Below are 20,178 nucleotides of genomic sequence, written 5' to 3'. Positions count from 1 at the left end.
AAGGACAATCACCCATAACATAATTCTCAGAAGAAGTCCCCTTGCTGATATCTTAACTTTGAAATTTCAGCCAAAGAAAGTTAAGATAAATAAAACAGAATCCATGTACAATTACTTTGTCCCTCAAGTCCCCAGATTGTAGCACATTATAATATTTCTTAACAGCACACAAGGCAATATAAAGCCATAAAACTTACGTAACTCCTTAAACATTAGAGGCATAGTATTTTTTACATTTCCATGTACATGCATATTAGCTTAAGTTAACCTCAAATTTTAAGTGGGTGCATTTTATGGATTAGAGTCAAAGGAGCATAGTAAAATTTTAAGTGGGTGCATTTTAAGGATTAGAGTCAAAGGAGCACAGTAAAAACGGTGTTAGAGTGGCAATTGTTGTTTGCATAGGCCCACCAAAATATGAGAGGCATGAAAAGGAATAACCTTGGCCTAAATACAAAGAGATCCTACCCCCGAAGTTTCCTGGCATAAGACCAACTCTAGGCTTCAGGCAAGTTATTGTCCGATCCAAGACATTGTCCGTAGTGCCAACACACTTTTCACAGTCTTTGTTGTTGGTATCATGTTTCTGTGTTAAAGATTCTGGAATCTGCATATCCTACATTGAAGTCATGATGTGGAGTGTCTTCTCATTTCACCTCACTGTGAAAGGGCAATGCAGGAAGCCCTGTCCTGTTAGCAGGTCGTTGTTGTTAAGTCTTCTCAGTGTTAAGGGAAGTCTCTTTTGAGCAGGACGATGTCTGAGCAGTGGTAGGATCTTCCGTGGTAGAGGATTGCTTCCAGGTGATGTTATAGACAAACCTCACAATTAAGGGGCAATACAGCAAGCCCTGTCCAGTAAGCAGGTCATTGTTCTTGTTAAGTCTTCTCAGTGTTAAGGGAAGTCTCTTTTGAGTAGATCGATGTCAGAGCAGCTGTAGGGTCTTCCCTGGTAGAGGAATGCCTCCAGCTGATGTTATATACAACCTTGGATATTTTGTAGATGTCTTCTCTAGATCAGGGGTGAATGGAGAATGCCCATTCTTCTGAGGCCTATGCCAGGTCTTTATGTCAATGTTCAGGGTGTAAGGTCTCATTGCACTACAGGATTTGTGTGTTCCCATCTCTATTAGATAAGAACTTATTGGTATGTATAGTATTTTCCCATTTTAGTGTGCCTAAGCAAACAAGAAATAAAGCAATGTGGTGCTCTCAGATATATGGGGGCGTAAGAACATTTCCAACAATACCCATGACTTGGTTCAAACATAAGCATTAAACTGAGGATTCTTTCACACCAAATTCCATATTGAGCAGTTCACGAAGAGAAGATAAAAAAACATGGGGGGGGGGTCGTCATTGTATAAGAAAATATTCAGCAAAAGTTATAGCCGTCAAAGAAAACACCCATAAAATGTTGAAAAGATATGTGTCCTTTTTATGCCTTTTAAAATAGTTGGTTGGGTGTTAACTCCAGGGCACCACTTTGCTCTGTGACTTAGGACTCTAGAGTACTTAAGTTAGAAAGGGTAAATGAGGAGTAATGATGATAGGAGTTAAGGAAGTTAAAGAGAAATGTGATCTTATGAAGGCATATGCAAAAGGGCAGAGTACAAAATTGACATTCTGCATACATAAAAACATAATTCAATGATAGTGAGTACTATTAATGTTTCTAGTTGCACAAGGGGGCAATAGCCCCCTCGCGATTTTGAAAATATAGACTGGACAGAGATTACCAGTGCTAGACTCCTAGCTCCCAGGAAGGAGAGATCCTTCAAGAAGCTGGGAGGCCAGAAGTTCAGAGCCCCACCCAGACCCTCCCTAAGGAGCTGAATGGATAATGGGGGAAAGTGTAGGGTACCTTCAAGCTCCACCAAGGAGCCCAACTCACCGGCTTGCCCAGGCATGTGGCCTGGAGATCTGGAGCAAGGCGGTAGAGGGGTGCTGGGGTTACCCAAGTCCCGCACCCCACTAGGCCTGGTTAAGAAGGCCTCCGGCATGGCGGGGGCCTGCCAAATCCCCTCCTGCTAGACTCCCCCTCAATTTCTAATGACCTGGATCCAGCCTGAGGCACTAGCTTCCCCCTAGTGCAGAACACTCTACCAGGAATAGCTCTGAGGACCTGGATGCAGCTGCACACACCCATTTGTTACCAGACCAACTGCACATATTTCCATGCTGCCATTTCCTGAGTCCAGATACTAGTACTTGGCATTCTGACTTTTTGGGTTTCTGTGCCACAAATAGAATGCCTTTGCCAGATAAACTTAGAGTTTATTAGCCTTTTATATATAAATATAAATTGACCTGAACTCCATGTTCAAGACATTTGCTTCCTGTTTTGTTGGGTTATAGTACTCTGCCCTGTGGCGCTGGACTTGCCCCTGGCTTCCTACAGACATTGAAGCACTTGAAGTCTTGAACTTTGTGTGAAGTGTTGTGGAAGCTGTTTCTGTGATTCTCTGAGATTAAACATGCCTTCCTCAGGTTCTCCCATGGTGGCATTTCTTTGCCTAGAGAAAAGCCCTGGACTGGTTCTAATTACATTTCTAGTTCTTACTGAATGACTTTCGCCAAACTCCCAGTCTTTCTTAATGAATTCTCATTTGCCAAATACCAGAACTTCTGAGCTGATTGTAATCCTATTTGCCTCCCACTGCTCATCTCTTTTTGTTTTGTTTTGGACCATACCCAGTGGTACTCACTGCTTATTCCTGGCTTTGCAGAAATTACTCCAGCAGTGGCTTAGGAGACCACATGGTGTTCTGGGGTTGGTTGCATGCAAGGCAAGCACATTACCTGCTGTAGTACTTCTTTAGTCCCTCTTTGTTCTTCAGATCACCTTTATTGTACCCTGACGTGGACTGAGACAAGTGCCACCCGCTAGGTACCCCTGGATGATTTTTGGAACCAAACAGATTGTTGCCTGCTCTCACTTTACTTATGAATAGCTTTCACAGACGTGCTGAAGATTTAGGAATTGTGGAAGGCTTCTTTGACCATGATCATTTGATATGCTCTTTGACCATGTATTGCAAGATTATCTTAGTTTTGTCAGTGTATCATGGTTCAAGTATCTGCACAGGGTCCACTTCAGTCAACTTCTTTTGGCTTTCCCAGCACTTTCTAGCATTTATATCTGTTCTTAATGCCAACTTGATGGGTGAGGCAAGGGGGATCTCCAAAGCTCACTGTTTGTTGGGAAAAGAGGTATTGAGTCCACAGGTGTCACATTTCCCAGAGGGCTTGGCCACTAGGGAACAGGGGTGGAAAAGGGCCAGGAGACCACATTTGTACACTATACTGTGCCAGTATAGTGTACCTTTGGCCCAGGAAAGGGGCACAGGAAGCAGGGAGGAGCTGAGGAAATATTTCCAAAACATGTCATTATTTTTAAAGTTTATTGATTCATTGTTGGCTTTGAGCCATGCCTGGTTTTGCTCAGGGCTTACTCTGGGCATTACATTCAGGGATTACTTCTGGCATGGCTCTGGGGATCAGATCATTTGTAAAGTTTATGACAGTGCTCTTTGGGGTTGTAGCTATTGTTCTGGTCAAAGCAGTGTCCATGTGAAATGATAGTGTCCTTTGTAAGTCTATTCTGTGAGTTGCAATGCTCTTATTTCCAAGGTGACATATTTAAAACCTCAAAAAGAGTGGCAACACACGGTGTCTTCTGAATTTTAACACATTTGACTTGGTTTGCAGTCAACATACATTTTCAGTGATGGAAAGAAGGGAGGGTGAAGGGGTGGGTCGGTGAGGTCCTGACCAGAGCTCCACTGTGGAGTGTTTGTAATGCATGCACAGATGCATCTCATGTGCCCACAATCACATATAGACACACACATACTGCTGTCACACATAAGCATACCACTGCCTCTTCAATATTGCTGAAGAGCAGAGATGTTTAAACTTCAACTTGGAAATTATTAAATAGTTGAATCATTTGCCTTCCAGGCCTTATCTCCAAATTTTCTGATGTTGCAGATTTGGGCTCAAGCCCACAACGGGCTTTTTTAAAATAAGTTTACAGATGATGGTGCTGTTGCTGATCTGGAGGTCCCACAGAGAGTATCCAGGAGAATCCATTGTCCACCCAAGTTATCCGAGTCCTCCAGACATCTCTATAGAGGAAGAATGAGGGCAAATGAAATATAGCCACTGAGCATTGCAGCTATGATTCTGAATGTAGGATTCATGTTTGAAAGAGAAACAGGATTTCTTCTGCCTGTGACATCTTTATAACCTCAATTTATTTGTCTGGGTTGGAGTCTCAGGGGCCTCCTTGTTGGTTCCTGTTAACTTGAATGATGACCATTCCAAAAGTGGCCTAGAGGTGTGTCTCAGGGAATATTGAGTTCATAAACTTATTTTTCCTGCTCGTCTTTATGTTTCACAGTCCTGGTGATTTGCTCTAAAGTTCACCCTCCTTTTTCCTACAGCATTCAACATGGCACTGAGTATTGTTTTAGGTGCCCTCACTGGAGCAGAGCTGTGCTCCAGTTTCATTATTTGGGGGCACTCCAAATCACTCCAGATCACGGCAACATGCCTTACTGGGGCTTGAACCTAGAATTCCTCTATACAAAGTGTGCACTCAGCCTTATGAGCTATCTTCCAGCCCCACAATGAGGCTTTCATTTCGATTTATCACCGACATTCAGAACAGCTGAGCTCTCCTGACCCCCAAGGAAATGTGGTAATCTGATTTCAGACTGGAATGAGTTTGGCTACATGCTGAAGGATGGTTTGCAGACTTGCCTGCCACCTGTACAGCTGAGTTCTTTGCCCTAAATTGTTTGCCTTTTTAGTTTCTGAAATGTTCTGGCCATGTATGACCTCTGTGGTTTAAATGGGCTTGCAGGAACCCACAGTGAGAAGTTGTTTTCAAGTCTTTGCTATAGACTAGAATCCCTCTCCTCCTCTCCCCCTCCCTTCTTCTTCTCTCCTTTGTTTTTTCCTTTTCCCCTTTCCTCCCTCTCATTCCTTTTTTTCTTCCTCCTGAGGACCAAACACATTCAATTCAAAGTGGCCCTCAGAAACTGTTTCTTTTATTATTAACTTTTTTATTATTAGGCACAGTAATTTATAATTTACTAGAGTTTTGTGCATACAGTGCTCCAACACCACCCTCTTTGCCAGAGAGTTCCTTCCCAAATACCCTCTGTCCTCAGTCCCCCCATCATGGTAAGCTCAGTCCTGTAGACTGGTTTTCAGGTTCTGTTGCCTTTGGCCATTTGCTATTCCCATGCTGCTCTCTCTCTTTTTTTTTTTTTTTTAACTCTCTCAGAGAAACAGAGACAGAGAGATTATTTTGTGTCTGTCTCTCTTCCTCTGACTAATGTCCAGACTGGTGGATTCCCATTCTAAGGTAGTGTGTGGCCCAGCAGAAAAATCCCCTTGTTGCTACTAGTTAGGACACATCTGCTCAAACTCTGTGCAGCCCCAGTTTTTCTCTCTTTGTAAGGGAAGGTCAACTCCAATTAGTCCTTTGAAATCATATAGTTTCAGTGGTCAAATATCCTCCCATATTAATAGCTGGTCCACATCGTCCACTTTAGCCATTCTAGCCACTGAATGCTGCCACTCCCTTCCCTAACCTTCCTGAAGGGCAGAGCTGTCCCTTACATCCATCATGGTGTAAGAATGAATGTGAATTGTATTCTCTGTTTTGATGGGACCCCAAGCAGGAGCAGAACATTCCCTGGGATGGGGACATCCAGGGAATGTATGCCAGTGAACACTGGGACTCATTTGGAGAGAGAATGTGGAGATGTAGGGACTGACTTCTGGGTGGGAGGATGTGGACCCTTTTCCCTTCCTGAGATTTGACCTAGAATGGGGTAGCAGAAGCCAGTTGACACTCCAGAGCCAAACACTATTCCTATTAGTGACTCATACCAACACTCTCTGAGAATTCCCTCGGGGCATCATAAACTAGAACCAACTGTATATATAAATCATTTACAATTACTAAATTGGTTCATAACCATCAGGTTCCTTGAGAAGATTATCAACATTTAAAGAGCTCAATGAATGTCATAAGACAAACATCCGTTCATGATTTGGACCAGATGCTGCTCCAGGGTCCTGGTATGAGATCTTGGGGCAGCTGTAACGAAGCAGCCAGACTGGTGCTGGAAGCTGCAAGTCCCAGATCAGGGTCTGAGGTCGTGAAGGAGAAACTGTTCCTTGGTGAATGTACTTCGCTGGTGGGCTTCTTGAGTGGAGGCAGGATAATTGGTCTTAAGGGGGCCTTCTCCTGCACCTCTATCTGCAGATGGCTACTTTTGATTAGGACACCAGGCAGATGGGATCATCCTAATAAACTCCTCATGGCATCTGACCAGTTCTAGAAAGACAGTCTCCAAATAAGGCCACAGATACAAGCCTGGGTATTGCGAAGTGACAACACATAGATTGGGGAGGACAGAGTCCAATCTAAAGCAAGCCTCTGGGACTGCTTGTTATAAGGGATAGATTGGATGGAATTAAGGCTGGAGGAAGGAGAAAGATACTCTTGAACACTAATCCATGTCTGCATGGTTAGAGCCCTTGTACTCTCTGTGCCCTAGAATCTACTACCCAGTGGCTGTGACAGGCTTCATCTGCTGCACTGTGTGCAGATTCTGTCTTGCTCACTGATCTTTCCTGACCTCTGTCACTGATAAAAAAAAAAAGAATTTCTCTTCTACCAGGGCACACTTATCTCTGTGTCAAATATTTGTTTAGGAATATGAGATAGTTTTTCTTTGCCCAGTTCTTATGCATAATGAGATTTTTGATTTGAGACCTTAAAAAAATCTCCTCATTGAGAAAACACTATAGACTATATTACTGGTAATCTGGGGTGTTAAGGAGTGCAAAAATTCAGTGTTTAGAAACTTAAATTAGTCCATTTCTCATGTTTTCTGAGATCTTGAATTTAGTACTCTTCCAAGAAGTCTGCTAGCTTTACAAAGTTTTAGCAGCATTGAAAAATTCTTTCTGTGCATTCTCCAGAACTGTTAGGAGAATTTGTTTGGGAACAAATAGATTATGTAACTGGAAGGATTTTTTTTTTTTTGGTATTCTCATTAATATTTTCTTAAATGGTGACTTGTACATAAATTAGCCAAATTCCCATTGATGGACTTAATTGGAATAATTTCTTCCTTTCTTTTTTCTTTGGTTTTTGGGTCACACCTGGCAGTGCTCAGGGGGTACTCCTGGCTCTATGCTCAGAAATCGCTCCTGGCAGGCTTGGGGGACCATATGGGATGCCAGGATCAAACCACCAATCTTCTGCACTCAAGGCAAATTACTTATCTCCATGCTATTTCTCCGGCCCCAATTGGAGTAATTTCTAAACTGCTAGGGTTGGAGAGTTAGTAAGCAGGTGGAATGTTTGTTTTGCACATGGCCAACCATGGTTTGACAATTTGACAACTTGGTTTGACAAATTGAAAAATCTGGAACTTCATATGGTTTTCCCAAGTACTGCCACAAGTGATCTCTGAATGCAGAGCTAGGAATAAGTCCTAAGCATGGTTGGGTATGCCCCTAAAGCAAAACAAAAAAATAAATAGATCAAGTATTTTTTGTTTGTTTTGGGGTCACACCCAGCAGTTCTCAAGGGTTACTCCTGGCTTTGTGCTCAGAAATTCTTTTGACAGGCTCGGGGGACCATATGGAATGCCAGGGATAAAACCCGGGTCCTTCTCAGGTTCTCCGCATGCAAAGCAAATGCTCTACCGTTGTGCTATCACTCCAGCCCCTAGATCAAGTGCATAGCTAGTATGACTTGCTTTTGGAGTCAGCTGCAAACTAAATGTACATTTATTATTTTAAGACTTACAGAGATTAAGTTTACTGGCAGAAGATGGATGGAGAGGTAGTAAATTTAATGTTTTGTCTTCCCGATAATTACTGGTGAAATAGAGTTCTATAAAGTGACATCACCCATCTGCGGTGTAGATAATTATGCACAGATTTATTAGTTCAATAAAGAGATGATTCATCCACAGAATGATTGTGTGATTTTATTTCTTGAATTCTTTATCATTTTGAAGCGGAAATGTTTTAAATAACAGAATGAATCAGGGTCAGAGAATTCTTCTATAAGTGCATTTCTGTTCCTTTCACAGGGATCTTCGCTTCAACAGAATCAGAGAGATCCAGCCGGGAACATTCAAGAAGCTGAGAAACTTGAATACATTGTAAGTTCAGACAATCTTTTTGTTGGGAACAATAGGAAAATAATAGATAAAAAATATTATTCCTTATCTATAGATAGATCTCAGATTCTTTTATGGGCCCAAACCCCAATTTTCTATAGTCAGCTATAGTGAAAAAGAGAGGCAGAGTTTGGAACAAATTTTGATCACAATACAGTAGATTTGATGCCTGATATTGCTGTATTGTTTATGGCCTTGACTGTTATCTGAATGTGTCATGGGTCACTGCTATGGAAAGTCTGGAAATTTCTTGTCATATATCATATCATCCATTCTTGCATGCTAGTTCAGGTTAGATTGCAACCCTTTTTAGACTGGGTTCACATCTTTCTGTGCTCAGGGTTCATTTTTAGCAGTGCCATGTTTGGTGCCAGATATCAAACTGGGGAGAGTCATGTGCAAGCAAACACCCTACTTGCTAAACTACTGCTCTAGGCTTTGGATCCACATCTCCAAATGAAATGGAGGAACAATAGGAAGGGTTGGAGTGCTATTGTTGGCTATTATTTGGCCTCAGTATTTTGACCTCCAATTGGACTTAAGAATCTTTTGCCCTATGGGTCTGCTATAGATTCAGAATGCTGGTTGCCTATCTGGAGAGAGGGGAAGGGTTGTTCCTTCATCCCCCCCCCCTTTTTTTTTTCTATTTCTTTTTTTTTCTTTTCTTTTTTTTGGAGTCATACCCAGTGGTGTTCAGGGATTACTATTGGCTCTAGGCTCAGAATTTACCCATAGGTAAGTGAACCCAGGTTAGCTTCTTACAAGACAAGCAAGGTAGTATTCACTGTACTATTTCTCTAATTCCAGTTACTTCAGCTTTTTTTTAGTGGAGTGGTAAAAGTGGGCTCAAGTTCATATGTGGGGGATGGAAATCAGGGCTTTTACCATTGCTGTGTAAACAGGAATGTAGCGACCTCTGCTTGATCCCCAAGTTCTTTCCCTGAGAAATAAGATTCAGCTAATCTATCTTCATAACATCTGGGAAGACCACCATGCACTTCTGCCATGGTATTCCAGTTGGCCATGGTCTTGACTGAAGTAGAAAACCTAAGTGGTAGCAGAATAAACACAGATATTCCCCTATTCAGGAAAGAATGTTTTTCTGTAAATGCAACACAACCACTATGGAGTGGTAGGTATTGTGTCCTGAGAATCTTGTAATCATGAGGCTAAACACTGGAAATGCTCATAGTTAGCATTTATTGGAGATTAATATTGAGGTCTGTAGCTTAATCATTTTATGATATTTCCCAGGGAATATTTCATTATAAGCCATCTAGAAATGCTTTTGCATTCTTTCTTCCATGAGGGGAATGTTTGGGCCACATTAGCCGTGCTCAGGGGCTGCTTTGTGTTCAGGAATAACTCTTACTGGTGTTTCAGGGAATTCTAGGAATTGAACTGTACTTGGCTCATGCTATGTAAGTCCCTCAGCCCATGTACAATCTCTCTAGCCCCTAATTCTTACTCTTGAAACTTTCTTTAACAGACTTCTCAACAATAATCAGATCAAGAGTATACCCAGTGGAGCATTTGAAGATTTGGAGAATTTAAAATATCTGTAAGTTCATGAGCAATTTTCTACTGCAAACATTCATGCTCTGTGATTTTGGGCTGTTTGAGGATAAAGCTAAATTTTGGACTGCTTACACATTGTAATAGGTCTTATTCTTAGAAGGTGAGTCAAATTTTGGTAGTATTCTTAAATGAATTGCTATCAGTATATCGTATTACATTCTGTGGGTTTTTAGTATTTATCTTTTAAGTGTTAGGTAAGTTAATAGCCACAGCTTCTGAAAATTATTCTCAAGGAATAATAATGATGTTTCTTAAGCTGGAAGGTGATAACATATATTTAGTTGTTAGTGTAGGAGCTTATCTGCTTGGTAAGGCATCACCTTTCAAAGCCCTTTCCAGTTGCCTTCCCAGCTGGAGATGCAAATTTCAAATCTCTAAAATTCCATTAATTCCTGCCAATTTTCTTCAGTTCCCTCTTTTTATTCTGCCTCTTTTTAATTCACTTGTCTTAAATACACTGTCCTGTTTTATTTTAAAAAGTAATTAAATAATGTATTGCCATCCTAAGACATCTACTTGTCGAATTTAGTGTTGCAGTTTAAGAAATAACTTTGCAGACAAAGTGCAAGTCTTTTTTTTTTTTTTTTTTTTTTTTGGTTTTTGGGCCACACCCAGTAATGCTCAGGGGTTACTCCTGTGGCTATGCGCTCAGAAGTTGCTCCTGGCTTGGGGGACCATATGGGACGCCGGGGGATCGAACTGTGGTCCGTTCAAGGCTAGCGCAGGCAAGGCAGGCACCTTACCTCTTGCGCTACCGCCCAGTCCCCAAAGTGCAAGTCTTAACACCTTCATAGGCACATATTAAAAATGAAAAACATTAAGAAATACCTTTCAATTACGTTCTTTTTTGGGGGCCACACCCAGTGACACTCATGGGTTATTCCTGGCTATGTGCTCAGAAATCACTCTTGGCTTAGGGGATCGTATAGGATGCTGGGGGATTGAGCCGAGGTACGTCCTAGGCTAGCACAACAAGGCAGATGCCTTACCACTCTGCACCACTGCTCCAGCCCCTCAAATACATTCTTAGCCTTAGAGAAAGTGGGTTTATATGCTTTGAGCAAATTATTCTTACTCTTAGGATTTAGAGCTCTTTTATTGGGATTTATGCCTAAGAGTACCTGAAAATCTTTAAGTTATATTGATTTTTTGAACTGTCTATATGGGGCAAAGAAACTGGCTCAAAGGGCTCAAAGAAGATGGCTTCTGCACAATGCTGTGCACTCGAGAGCCCTTTCTGATCACTCCCTTTCCCGACCCCTCTCTTAAAAAGAAATTCAGTCATACTATCAATGTTGAAATCTGTCTGAGTTAACTTTATTTAAATACTTTTTTCTCCATGAAGATATTTAAAAGTAAACATGCATGAATTTCTCTTCATCACTATAGTGTTGTATGTTAGTTTTTAATTCTATATTAACAGTGTCACCTACTTACTCATTTTATTTTACTTTTGGTGGGGTGTGTTGGGGCCACAGACATCACTACTCAGAGGCTACTTAAGGTTCTGTGCTCAGGAATGTCTGCTGCAGAGTTCAGGGAATCATGGATAGTGCTAGCGATTCAAATGGGAGTGTGCCTTAACCCTAGGATTCTAAATCCAGGCAGCTAAGACTACAGCCATTGGGACAAATATTGTGAATATTAAGCTGATTGGTGACAAGGCTGAGAGTTCTTTGTGAGCTCATCTCAGTAAATTTGCTCAGGGAAATTGAGAGGCCCTTGGATGGACTGCAGCAATTTAAGACAGCAGAGCAGGTCCTATGAAACTTAGCCTGGACCAAACATTCCTAAAGACATTAAAACATAATCTTTCTGGAACAGCACTATGACTGTTGCTAGCATCATGAGTAAATATGCTGTTTCTTTGGTGCCAGAGCTAGTTGGAAACAGCCACTGAGTAACCAATTTGAGATGGCATATTTGCTTGAGGTTATGATGTAGGAAACATGTGGCTTTGGGGTTTGCCCATCTGCAGACACCAGTGATGGATAAATGCCCAGACTAGAAATCTCTGAGCCTGAATGCAGAAATCATCATAGTTAAAATCTCATTCTTGAGATCCCCAAGGCCCACTGCTACAAGAGGTGTTAGGAAAGGGAGGGGAGTAAAACCATTTCATGACCAAGACAGAGGGATAGAACCAACATCACCATTTGGTGAAGATTTTTATTTGTTTGTTTGTATATTTATTTATTTATGGGGCCACACTCAGCCATGCTCAGAGGTTACTCAGAAATCACCCCTGGCAGGCTTGGGGGACCATATGGGATGCTGGGAATCAAACTGGGTTCATCCTAGGTAGGCTGCATGCAAGGCAAACACCCTACCACTGTGCTATCGCTCAAGCTCCAGTATTTTTTTTTTTGAAAATGTTATACTTTGGTATAAAATTTCCATTGCTACATTCAGAAATTGGCTAGGATCTCCTCTAAAGGTTTGGGCAGTACATACTGGTGTCTTCCAGGGTCATTCAATCTCTGTCTTGACCACTCTATCCTGCCCTATGTCACAGGAGCCATCAAGAAATCCTCATAACTGGGTACATTTGGCCACATGCAAGCCATACTATTTAAGGCCACATATTTGGATGCCAAACGATTTTCATGAGCCACAGAGTATTCTTTTGCTAGGGAGGGTTGAGGTGTAATTGAGCCATACCCTGTATGTTCTGTAGATTTATTTCTGGTTCTGTGATGGCAGGGTCATTTCTATCAGTGCTGGGGGAACCATATGAAATACAGGAGTCAAATCAGAATCACAGTGTAAAAGGCAAGCACTTTAACCTCTGAGTTATTTCTCCAACAGTATTCTTTTAAACTGTTAAGCCATTACAAAATATAAAGACAATTCTTAGCTTACAGGCCATATAAAAACAGGCAGCAGGCCAATTCTGTGATTCTCACTATGTGCCTTTGTGGCTTTTGTTTTACAAGAATGGAATTCCAGGGGGTGAGTCATTCAAAGTGAATTATTCTTCATATTGCCTATTCACTAATTTATTTCTGGATAATTTAAAAGTCTATAGTTTAAAGACTCTCATCAGCAAAGCGGTTTACCTGTATGTTTGTTTTGGTGGAATGAGGTTGAATGGTTTTATTTTCTTTACTCCACAAAGTAAAACTTGGTCAATAACTCATAAATTATGCTTCATGAATAATAAACAATCATTTCATCAGCTCCAGTAAGGATGCTGGTTTTCCCATTACACCTTTGATCCACATGAGACTTTTCTTTGAGAAAGGCAAGGAGACAAATAAAGAACCATACTTACTGTGTACTTTGTGTATATTCTAATACACCCATTAATTTAAAACTACCTCTATGAAGTGTCAATTCTTCTTTTCCATCTGGTTTGTGTGTTAATCATCAATATTTCTTGTTGCAGCTACTTATACAAGAATGAGATCCAGTCAATTGACAGGCAAGCGTTTAAGGGACTTGCCTCTCTAGAACAACTGTAAGTGCCTTTCTCTGCACTTTGACCACCTCTCAGAGGGAGCATGGACAGACTTTACCATTTGCATGATGCATGTCTATACTACGTGGGATGTAGGGAGAGTGCTTGTAACTGAAAAAGCTATCACCAGTCAGTTACTCCTGAATCCAACTCATCATTAACAGATATTTTTGGATTTCTTTTGTGCACCATTCCCTGAACATGTACCTATAAATAAACTGCTGACTGATGACTTTATAGGTCTCAGATAAATAGATGGGTAGGTTGGTAAGTAGGTAGAAATAAAGAGGAGAGAAAGAGTCTTTTCAAAAAAATTTCAACAGGTTAAAGACCTTCTGTGTCTGAGCAGAAGAGCAGGTGGTTCTCCTTTACTGCAATTTCCTGTTTTTTTGAAACTGCATGTATTCAGTTTATTTTCTTCAATCATGAGGTCATTATTTTGGAGAAAATGAAGTGTTTTCATGCATTTCTAGGGACTCTATTGTTCCTTTGGCTATAAACATATAGTTCTACATTGCTGTGAAATCTCTTTGTTCATTCTGAACGACTCCCAGTGAAAGGTGTCCTTTTACTGGTTAGTCAACCTTTCAACCAATGAGACAAAATAAACACTGAGGAGTTTTAAGTCATCAGAGTCTGCTAACTTGGAGACAAAGCAACAGTCTGTAGTGTGGTCTCCGTCTGCTACAGCTGTCTCCGGGTTTTTGTGTTCTGTTGGTTAGCTGGTCATAGAAATACTTTCAGGGCTGGGAGAGGGCTCCCACTGAAACTAAGTGCTTTAGAAGCATACACAGTGCTTGTGTTTCCAAATAAGTATTTATTTATTCAAGTGGGAACTGCTTTCCTGAATGTGTTATGCATGGCATGGAGTATAGTTGGGAAGAAGTTGTGTGGCAGGTTTATATACTCATGCTTCAGAGAGAAGGAAACAAAAAAAGTTCACATATGTCCCCGAAGACCTGGAAATATCTGGAAAACCTCCAGCTGGAGTGAGAATTTAAAAGGAATAAACAAACATGCTTATATTGTAAAGGGGCAAAGGAAAAGTTTCTGCAGACAACTGTGAGGTTGTGGCCATGTGATTACAAAAATTTGAATTCGTCAGAGCTCACCCAGGTTTAGGAGAAATTTCTGCTGTAGATTGTTTTTGGTCTACCACTGAACTACATTCTCAGCCTGTGTGGAGTGATTCTTAAGATAGAAAGTCTCAGAGGTTGGCATCTGGGCAGCCTTTAAGTGGAACTTTCTGAGCAAACATTCCGTAAGTGGAGGGAAGGGTATGCTGAGTGCAGTCCCCTCAGAGCCTAGGACCATTCTGAATTCATTTAGCATTGCTGGGTGGTCCTCAAGGGCACTTTGTTCTTTTCAAGCCATGGAAGCTATGTGACTTCCCACCCAGGTAGGAAGAGTGAGAGAAAGGTCCTTGGGGTTCAGGTGGTGGATGGAAAAGATGGTGAGTTTGAGATGCTGTGGTCTGTGGGGTTCTTTGCATGGCCCCTGCATGGTCAGCAAATTATATGTGGGCAGAATCAGACACAGGCCCTCTGCTTTCCTCTTCTCTTCCATACTCTTCTGTATAGAGAGGGCATGAATAGAAAGAACCTCACGATACGTAGAATTTCAGCCACTCTAGAAGCTGAAATCTTTTAGTCCTGTATCTTCCAATTCAGCTTTCTTCTTGACCAGTCTGTAGTCTGGGCAGTTAAGATAAGAATTTAGGAGTGTTCTGGGATTGAGCCTTAAATCACACTGACTATCTCAATGCGTATTCCTTGTAGGGTGCATAAAGGATGCTGGGATTTGAAACAAGGCTGATTGCATGCAAAGTACACATCTTATCTTGCTCTATTTCTCCAGCCTCATAATAATCATTTCTGAGTCTTAAAGACCTGTCCTCTCATTTTCTTTGCACAACATGTGGTTGCCTTGCTGGCTTAGCTTTAAATCTCTGAGCAGAACTGCTGAGTGTGCCTATATCATAGTGGCCATTGGGATTTTTATGCCTTCATCTCTTGCGGGCACTGTTGTGTGGTGCCATGAATGTTGTGTGATGGCATGGATTCCTTATCCTGATTCTAACCTCTCTTCTCAAACATTTCCCATGCACTTATAGAGGGATTTGTATAGGCCTTTCCCAGTAAGCAGAAGGAAAGGATGTGGTAACATGGTAATGTGACATGGTCAGGCTGGTGAGCTCCATCTGAGTGACCTCTTTTTTCTCAAAAACTCAGGAATTCTGCTTTGAATTTCCCAGTGAGATTACTCAGAGAGAGTCTAGGGATATAAATAGGAAAGGGTAGAAAGAGCTAGAAAAGTCTTGACAATTTCTAGAAGTCCATTCAAGTCTCTGAATGGTGAGTGAGTTTGGAAAGCTTTTTTCTCAGTTTCTGATGAAGATACCATCTGGCTGCACTCAGATCCTGGCACTGCTATTGGCCCTCTATATTTCCAGGAGCTTGGGGAGATCGTCTTGTGTGTGGAGGGGACTCATCCCTGGGGCCAAGTTAGAAGATGACTTAAGTGTTCTTTTTAAGGGAACACCCACCAGTGTTTGAAATGAGAAGAGCATAGTTAGAAGAGATTAGTTGTACCAAAGGTGTCAATTATGGAAATCAAGAGCATCTTAACTAGATATTCTGTATATTAGAGAGCACAAAAGGAAATACATTCTTTTTTTTATAATGTACCGTTTTCTTTGATCATGTTATAGTTGTTTCTGCAGTTGACACTGTACTCAGTGTCAAATTAAAGTTTATATTAGACTATCTCTCAAATTCATTTAACCACGTGATTTGGAGATTCAACTAGAGGAGTCCATATGAGTCTTATAATTCAAATTACAGTCTCGTGTCCTATAGGACAGAACTATGTTTCAAGAAACGCATGGTTGAGCAATCCCATCATTATGAAATGCAGAGTGTACTAACACACACCCAGAGGGTGGGTCCTTCCACACATCTAGGCTTGGTTCTGGACAAGCCTGTGGGACCATCAGCCCAGATGCCATCTGTTCTGGGCCCAGGTGTACTTACATGATCCTTTTCCTGTGAAAGTTTGTATACTTGGAAGATGGATGGATGCACAAACTGAGCTGTCACCACTAATTTTTGTTCTGGATGTGAAGGAAACCCTACTGGTAGTTCTGATCCCGAGTCACCATTGTCATTTGGATAATTCCATATCAGAGAGAATTCTGTGCCCAATTTCCTATTTTAGAAATCCTTCCAGTTGCTGCTGCCTTCACAGATATTCCACACAATGTCAGGAATCTGGAGTAACTTGTTGATCTACGAATTAAAATGGCCTAACAATAGTCTTAGTCAAAAATCTAGATCTGTAAAAACTGTTAACCCTGTTTCAATTTTGTTCCCTCTCCCTTTGTTTTAAATGTCTCTAGGTACCTGCACTTTAATCAGATAGAAACTTTGGACCCAGAGTCATTCCAGCATTTGCCCAAACTAGAAAGGCTGTAAGTGGCACTTCATTCCTTACCTTTCCTTTCACTTGTGGTTCCTGGGACCCTCAGTCTGTGTCCTTCAGCAAATCTATGCAGCTGGTCTAATCATTCATAAGTGGGACTTACCATTTTCTTTAAATTGATAATGGTTATAAAAAAAAGGCATCCTAAACCAAACCTACAAACTACAAACTTCCTCACTCCTTTCTGTACTAAACAGCTTTGTTGTTCAATGAATTTATTATTTAAAAAAACTCACTCAAGACAGTGATGGAGTTACAATCATTTTGTTCATGAAAATCATCAATGTTAATACTAATGTAACCTTGTTACCTAAATTATAATAAAAATAAGAAAATAAGTACAAATAAATGTACAGAGTCATATTTTTAAAGCTGATTTATTGTACTGCACTGTATTGTATTGTCTATAACTAAGAAGTATTAGTAAAGAGCTGATGATTTGTTGTATTATCTTGCATTCAATAGATTTTTACATAACAACCGAATTACACATTTGGTTCCTGGAACATTTAATCACTTGGAATCTATGAAAAGATTGTAAGTATAATACCTTTTGTGCTTTTTATTTCAGCAAAATTCAGTTTCTCCAAGTTTGCTTTTGTTCTGCTTCATTAATTGTGCTTTAGTATAGTCAGAATGAGGTTCAGAGTTAGAGAGGTAATACAAGGGTTAACATGTTTGCCTTGCACATGCCTGACCTGGGTTTGACCACCAACATCACATAAGGCCCCTCATCCCAGACAGAAGTAATCATGGACACAATTCAATAAAACTGAATACAGTTGAGTGTGCTCCATTTCCTTCTTCACCCCCACCCCCCAAAAACAACAGAATAATCATCACTGGGAGCGACATTTGTACACACAAAAAAATGTGCAGTCTATTCCTTAGAATGAAAAATTTCTTTCTTTCTTTCTTTCTTTCTTTCTTTCTTTCTTTCTTTCTTTCTTTCTTTCTTTCTTTCTTTCTTTCTTTCTTTCTTTCTTTCTTTCTTTCTTTCTTTCTTTCTTTCTTTCTTTCTTTCTTTCTTCTTTCTTCCTTCCTTCCTTCCTTCCTTCCTTCCTTCCTTCCTACCTACCTTCCTTCCTTCCTTCCTTCCTTCCCTCCTTCCTTCATTCCTTCCGTCCTTCTTTCTTTCTTTCTTTCTTTCTTTCTTTCTTTCTTTCTTTCTTTCTTTCTTTCTTTCTTTCTTTCTTCTGGGCCACACCCTTTGATGCTCAGGGGTTACTCCTGGCTATGCACTCAGAAATTGCCTTTGGCTTGGGAACTGTATGGGATGCCAGGGGATCAAACTTCAGCCTGTCCTAGATTAGAGCATGCAAGACAAACACTCTACCACCTGTGCCACAGCTCCTGCCCCATGGAATAGATTTCTACTTTAGTTGACCAGGAAGACATTATTTTCAGTTTTTAAACTCTTCCATTTTAATTACATCTTACATATTTTACTGATAGAACTAAAGCCAGAAAAAAGTCTCTACTGTATTTCCCTCCATTTATGCAAATACAGTTGTAAATATTTTCTTTTTTTAAAACTTTATCGATTGATTAATTGATTGGTTGTTGGGCCACACCCAGCAGTGCTCAGGGGTTACTCTTAGCTCTGCACTCTGGCAGGCTGAGGGACCATATGGTGTCAGGAATCAAACTGGGTCCTCCTATAAATATTTTCAGTGGACTGAAGTCTCTCATTCTTAAAAGCCCCTCTAAATGGCTTTCTTGTAGTGAATGCTTCCTTACAATAGAATTGAATGCTGTAGTACCAAGCAATGGCATTATTTAATGTCTGTGTTTTCCCTCTTGGTCTGGAAGGCACTATTTCCAGTAAGGCATTCCTGAGACTGTACCAAGAGCCAGACTTTAGAAAATTCAGGGAAGCCAGCCCAGACCAGCTGCCATTGGCTTGCTGCTTCATCTGCCAGTGCATTGACAACAGGCCTTCCTCCCTGCTCAGGCCTCTTCCCTTTAGGATGAGGAAATGACCATCCATCCTGAAAATCTCACACCAGGGGAGACATGGAAAATGTTCCCATACATGATAGCTATGGGAGAACTCTGAGAATCTGCCAGAAATAACCTGCCAACTTCAGGGCAGTCAGGCAGGCACCTGCCATGTGTCTGGAACATTCTATGTTTCTCTCTGTTTCCAGTTTCCTATGTTTAGAACAAGACTAGTCCTTTAACCAACCCCAACCTGCCTTTTTCCTCTTTCTACCCTTGACTGTGCTCAGTCATTCTAGATTTGGATGCCAGACAGGATTCAGAATTGGAGGGTTCCACTGGGAAAGTTGACCTTTTCTCCCATTGCATTTTCTCTCTACATTGCTGCCAGTCCTGACTGGTGCCTCATTCTGAGGATTGTGGGTCTTCCTTAACTGGCATCTTGTCATGTGACTGCCCCTTCTCCTTCTTGGTTTCTTCTGTCTGTTGTTCAATGACTGTGGTTGCCCTCCTAGACAGCAGGACTGGCTCAGACCTGTTCTTGCAGCTCGCTCTCCGAAAACACCCACACAACGGGCCTCCAGCTGCTAGTCTGCTAAGTATGTTGGGCTCAGTTTGTCTCACTGGTCGCTGCTTTCCCCACAGGCGCCTGGACTCCAATGCACTCCGCTGTGACTGTGAGATCCTGTGGCTAGCAGATTTGCTGAAAACCTATGCTGAATCAGGAAATGCACAGGCAGCCGCCACCTGTGAGTATCCTCGGCGCATCCAGGGACGCTCCGTGGCCACCATCACCCCAGAAGAGCTGGATTGTGGTGAGTGTGAGCCCCTAAGGGTATGCTCAGCTCTCTCTTTGTCTGACACTGGCTCATCTCCATGTCAGGTGTTGAGGGCCCTGACAAAGCCCTGTGCTGGAGCACCTGTCAGCAGCCATTGCCTGGTACACTGGGGTTTATATTCAGGTTCCTTGAAAAAGAGCAGAATGAAGCCAATTGTCCCTCTTACTCCCTTTCAAGATCTTGGCTTTACAGAGCCACAGTGGCAGGCTGCAGGAATCTTGAGGATGAAGGGATTCAGGTTGGTGTGAGTGTGGTCAGCTGCAGCATTGAGAGGAGTTGACACCCTGAGTGGGTGGAGGCCACACTGGATGAACCCAGGCCCCTGTGTCCTATCCTAAACATGCTTCACACCTTCCCAATAAAAGTTACAAGACAGGAACAAAACCAAATTGCAGAGCAGAATCTTCCTTCTCATGCCAAGGAATTGCTCAGCTTTTTCTTTTCTTTTGAAAACTTTTAGGGGTCGCTGACTTTGATGTCTTCAAAGTATATCATTAATGGTTTAAACGTCATAAAACAAAAATAAAAAGTGAGAACTTAACATCCGTCATAAGTCATTTCATTTGTAGCATAACTCCCCTTGTCACCATCCATGTTTCACAAACTTCTCTACTGAAGTTGATTTATATCAGAAGAGCAAGGCTTGAGATTCTAGTTGTCC

General features: G+C 41.4%; 1 protein-coding gene across 1 annotated transcript in view; it reads left to right on the top strand.

Moving 5' to 3' along the window:
- Positions 1-20,178, top strand: part of PXDN (peroxidasin) — a 90,356-nt gene that overhangs the window by 34,422 nt on the left and 35,756 nt on the right. Inside the window, exons 2-7 of the mRNA XM_049784898.1 lie at positions 8,130-8,201; positions 9,709-9,780; positions 13,186-13,257; positions 16,655-16,726; positions 17,203-17,274; positions 19,324-19,493. Of these exons, the coding sequence (XP_049640855.1) occupies positions 8,130-8,201; positions 9,709-9,780; positions 13,186-13,257; positions 16,655-16,726; positions 17,203-17,274; positions 19,324-19,493 (530 nt within the window). The remainder of the gene's footprint in view (positions 1-8,129; positions 8,202-9,708; positions 9,781-13,185; positions 13,258-16,654; positions 16,727-17,202; positions 17,275-19,323; positions 19,494-20,178) is intronic.

Source organism: Suncus etruscus, chromosome 12 (assembly GCF_024139225.1).
Source record: "Suncus etruscus isolate mSunEtr1 chromosome 12, mSunEtr1.pri.cur, whole genome shotgun sequence".
In the NCBI taxonomy this organism is placed as follows: domain Eukaryota; kingdom Metazoa; phylum Chordata; class Mammalia; order Eulipotyphla; family Soricidae; genus Suncus; species Suncus etruscus.
The sequence above is the reverse complement of the archived record's forward strand: the minus strand, read 5'-3'. Positions and strand labels throughout refer to the sequence as shown.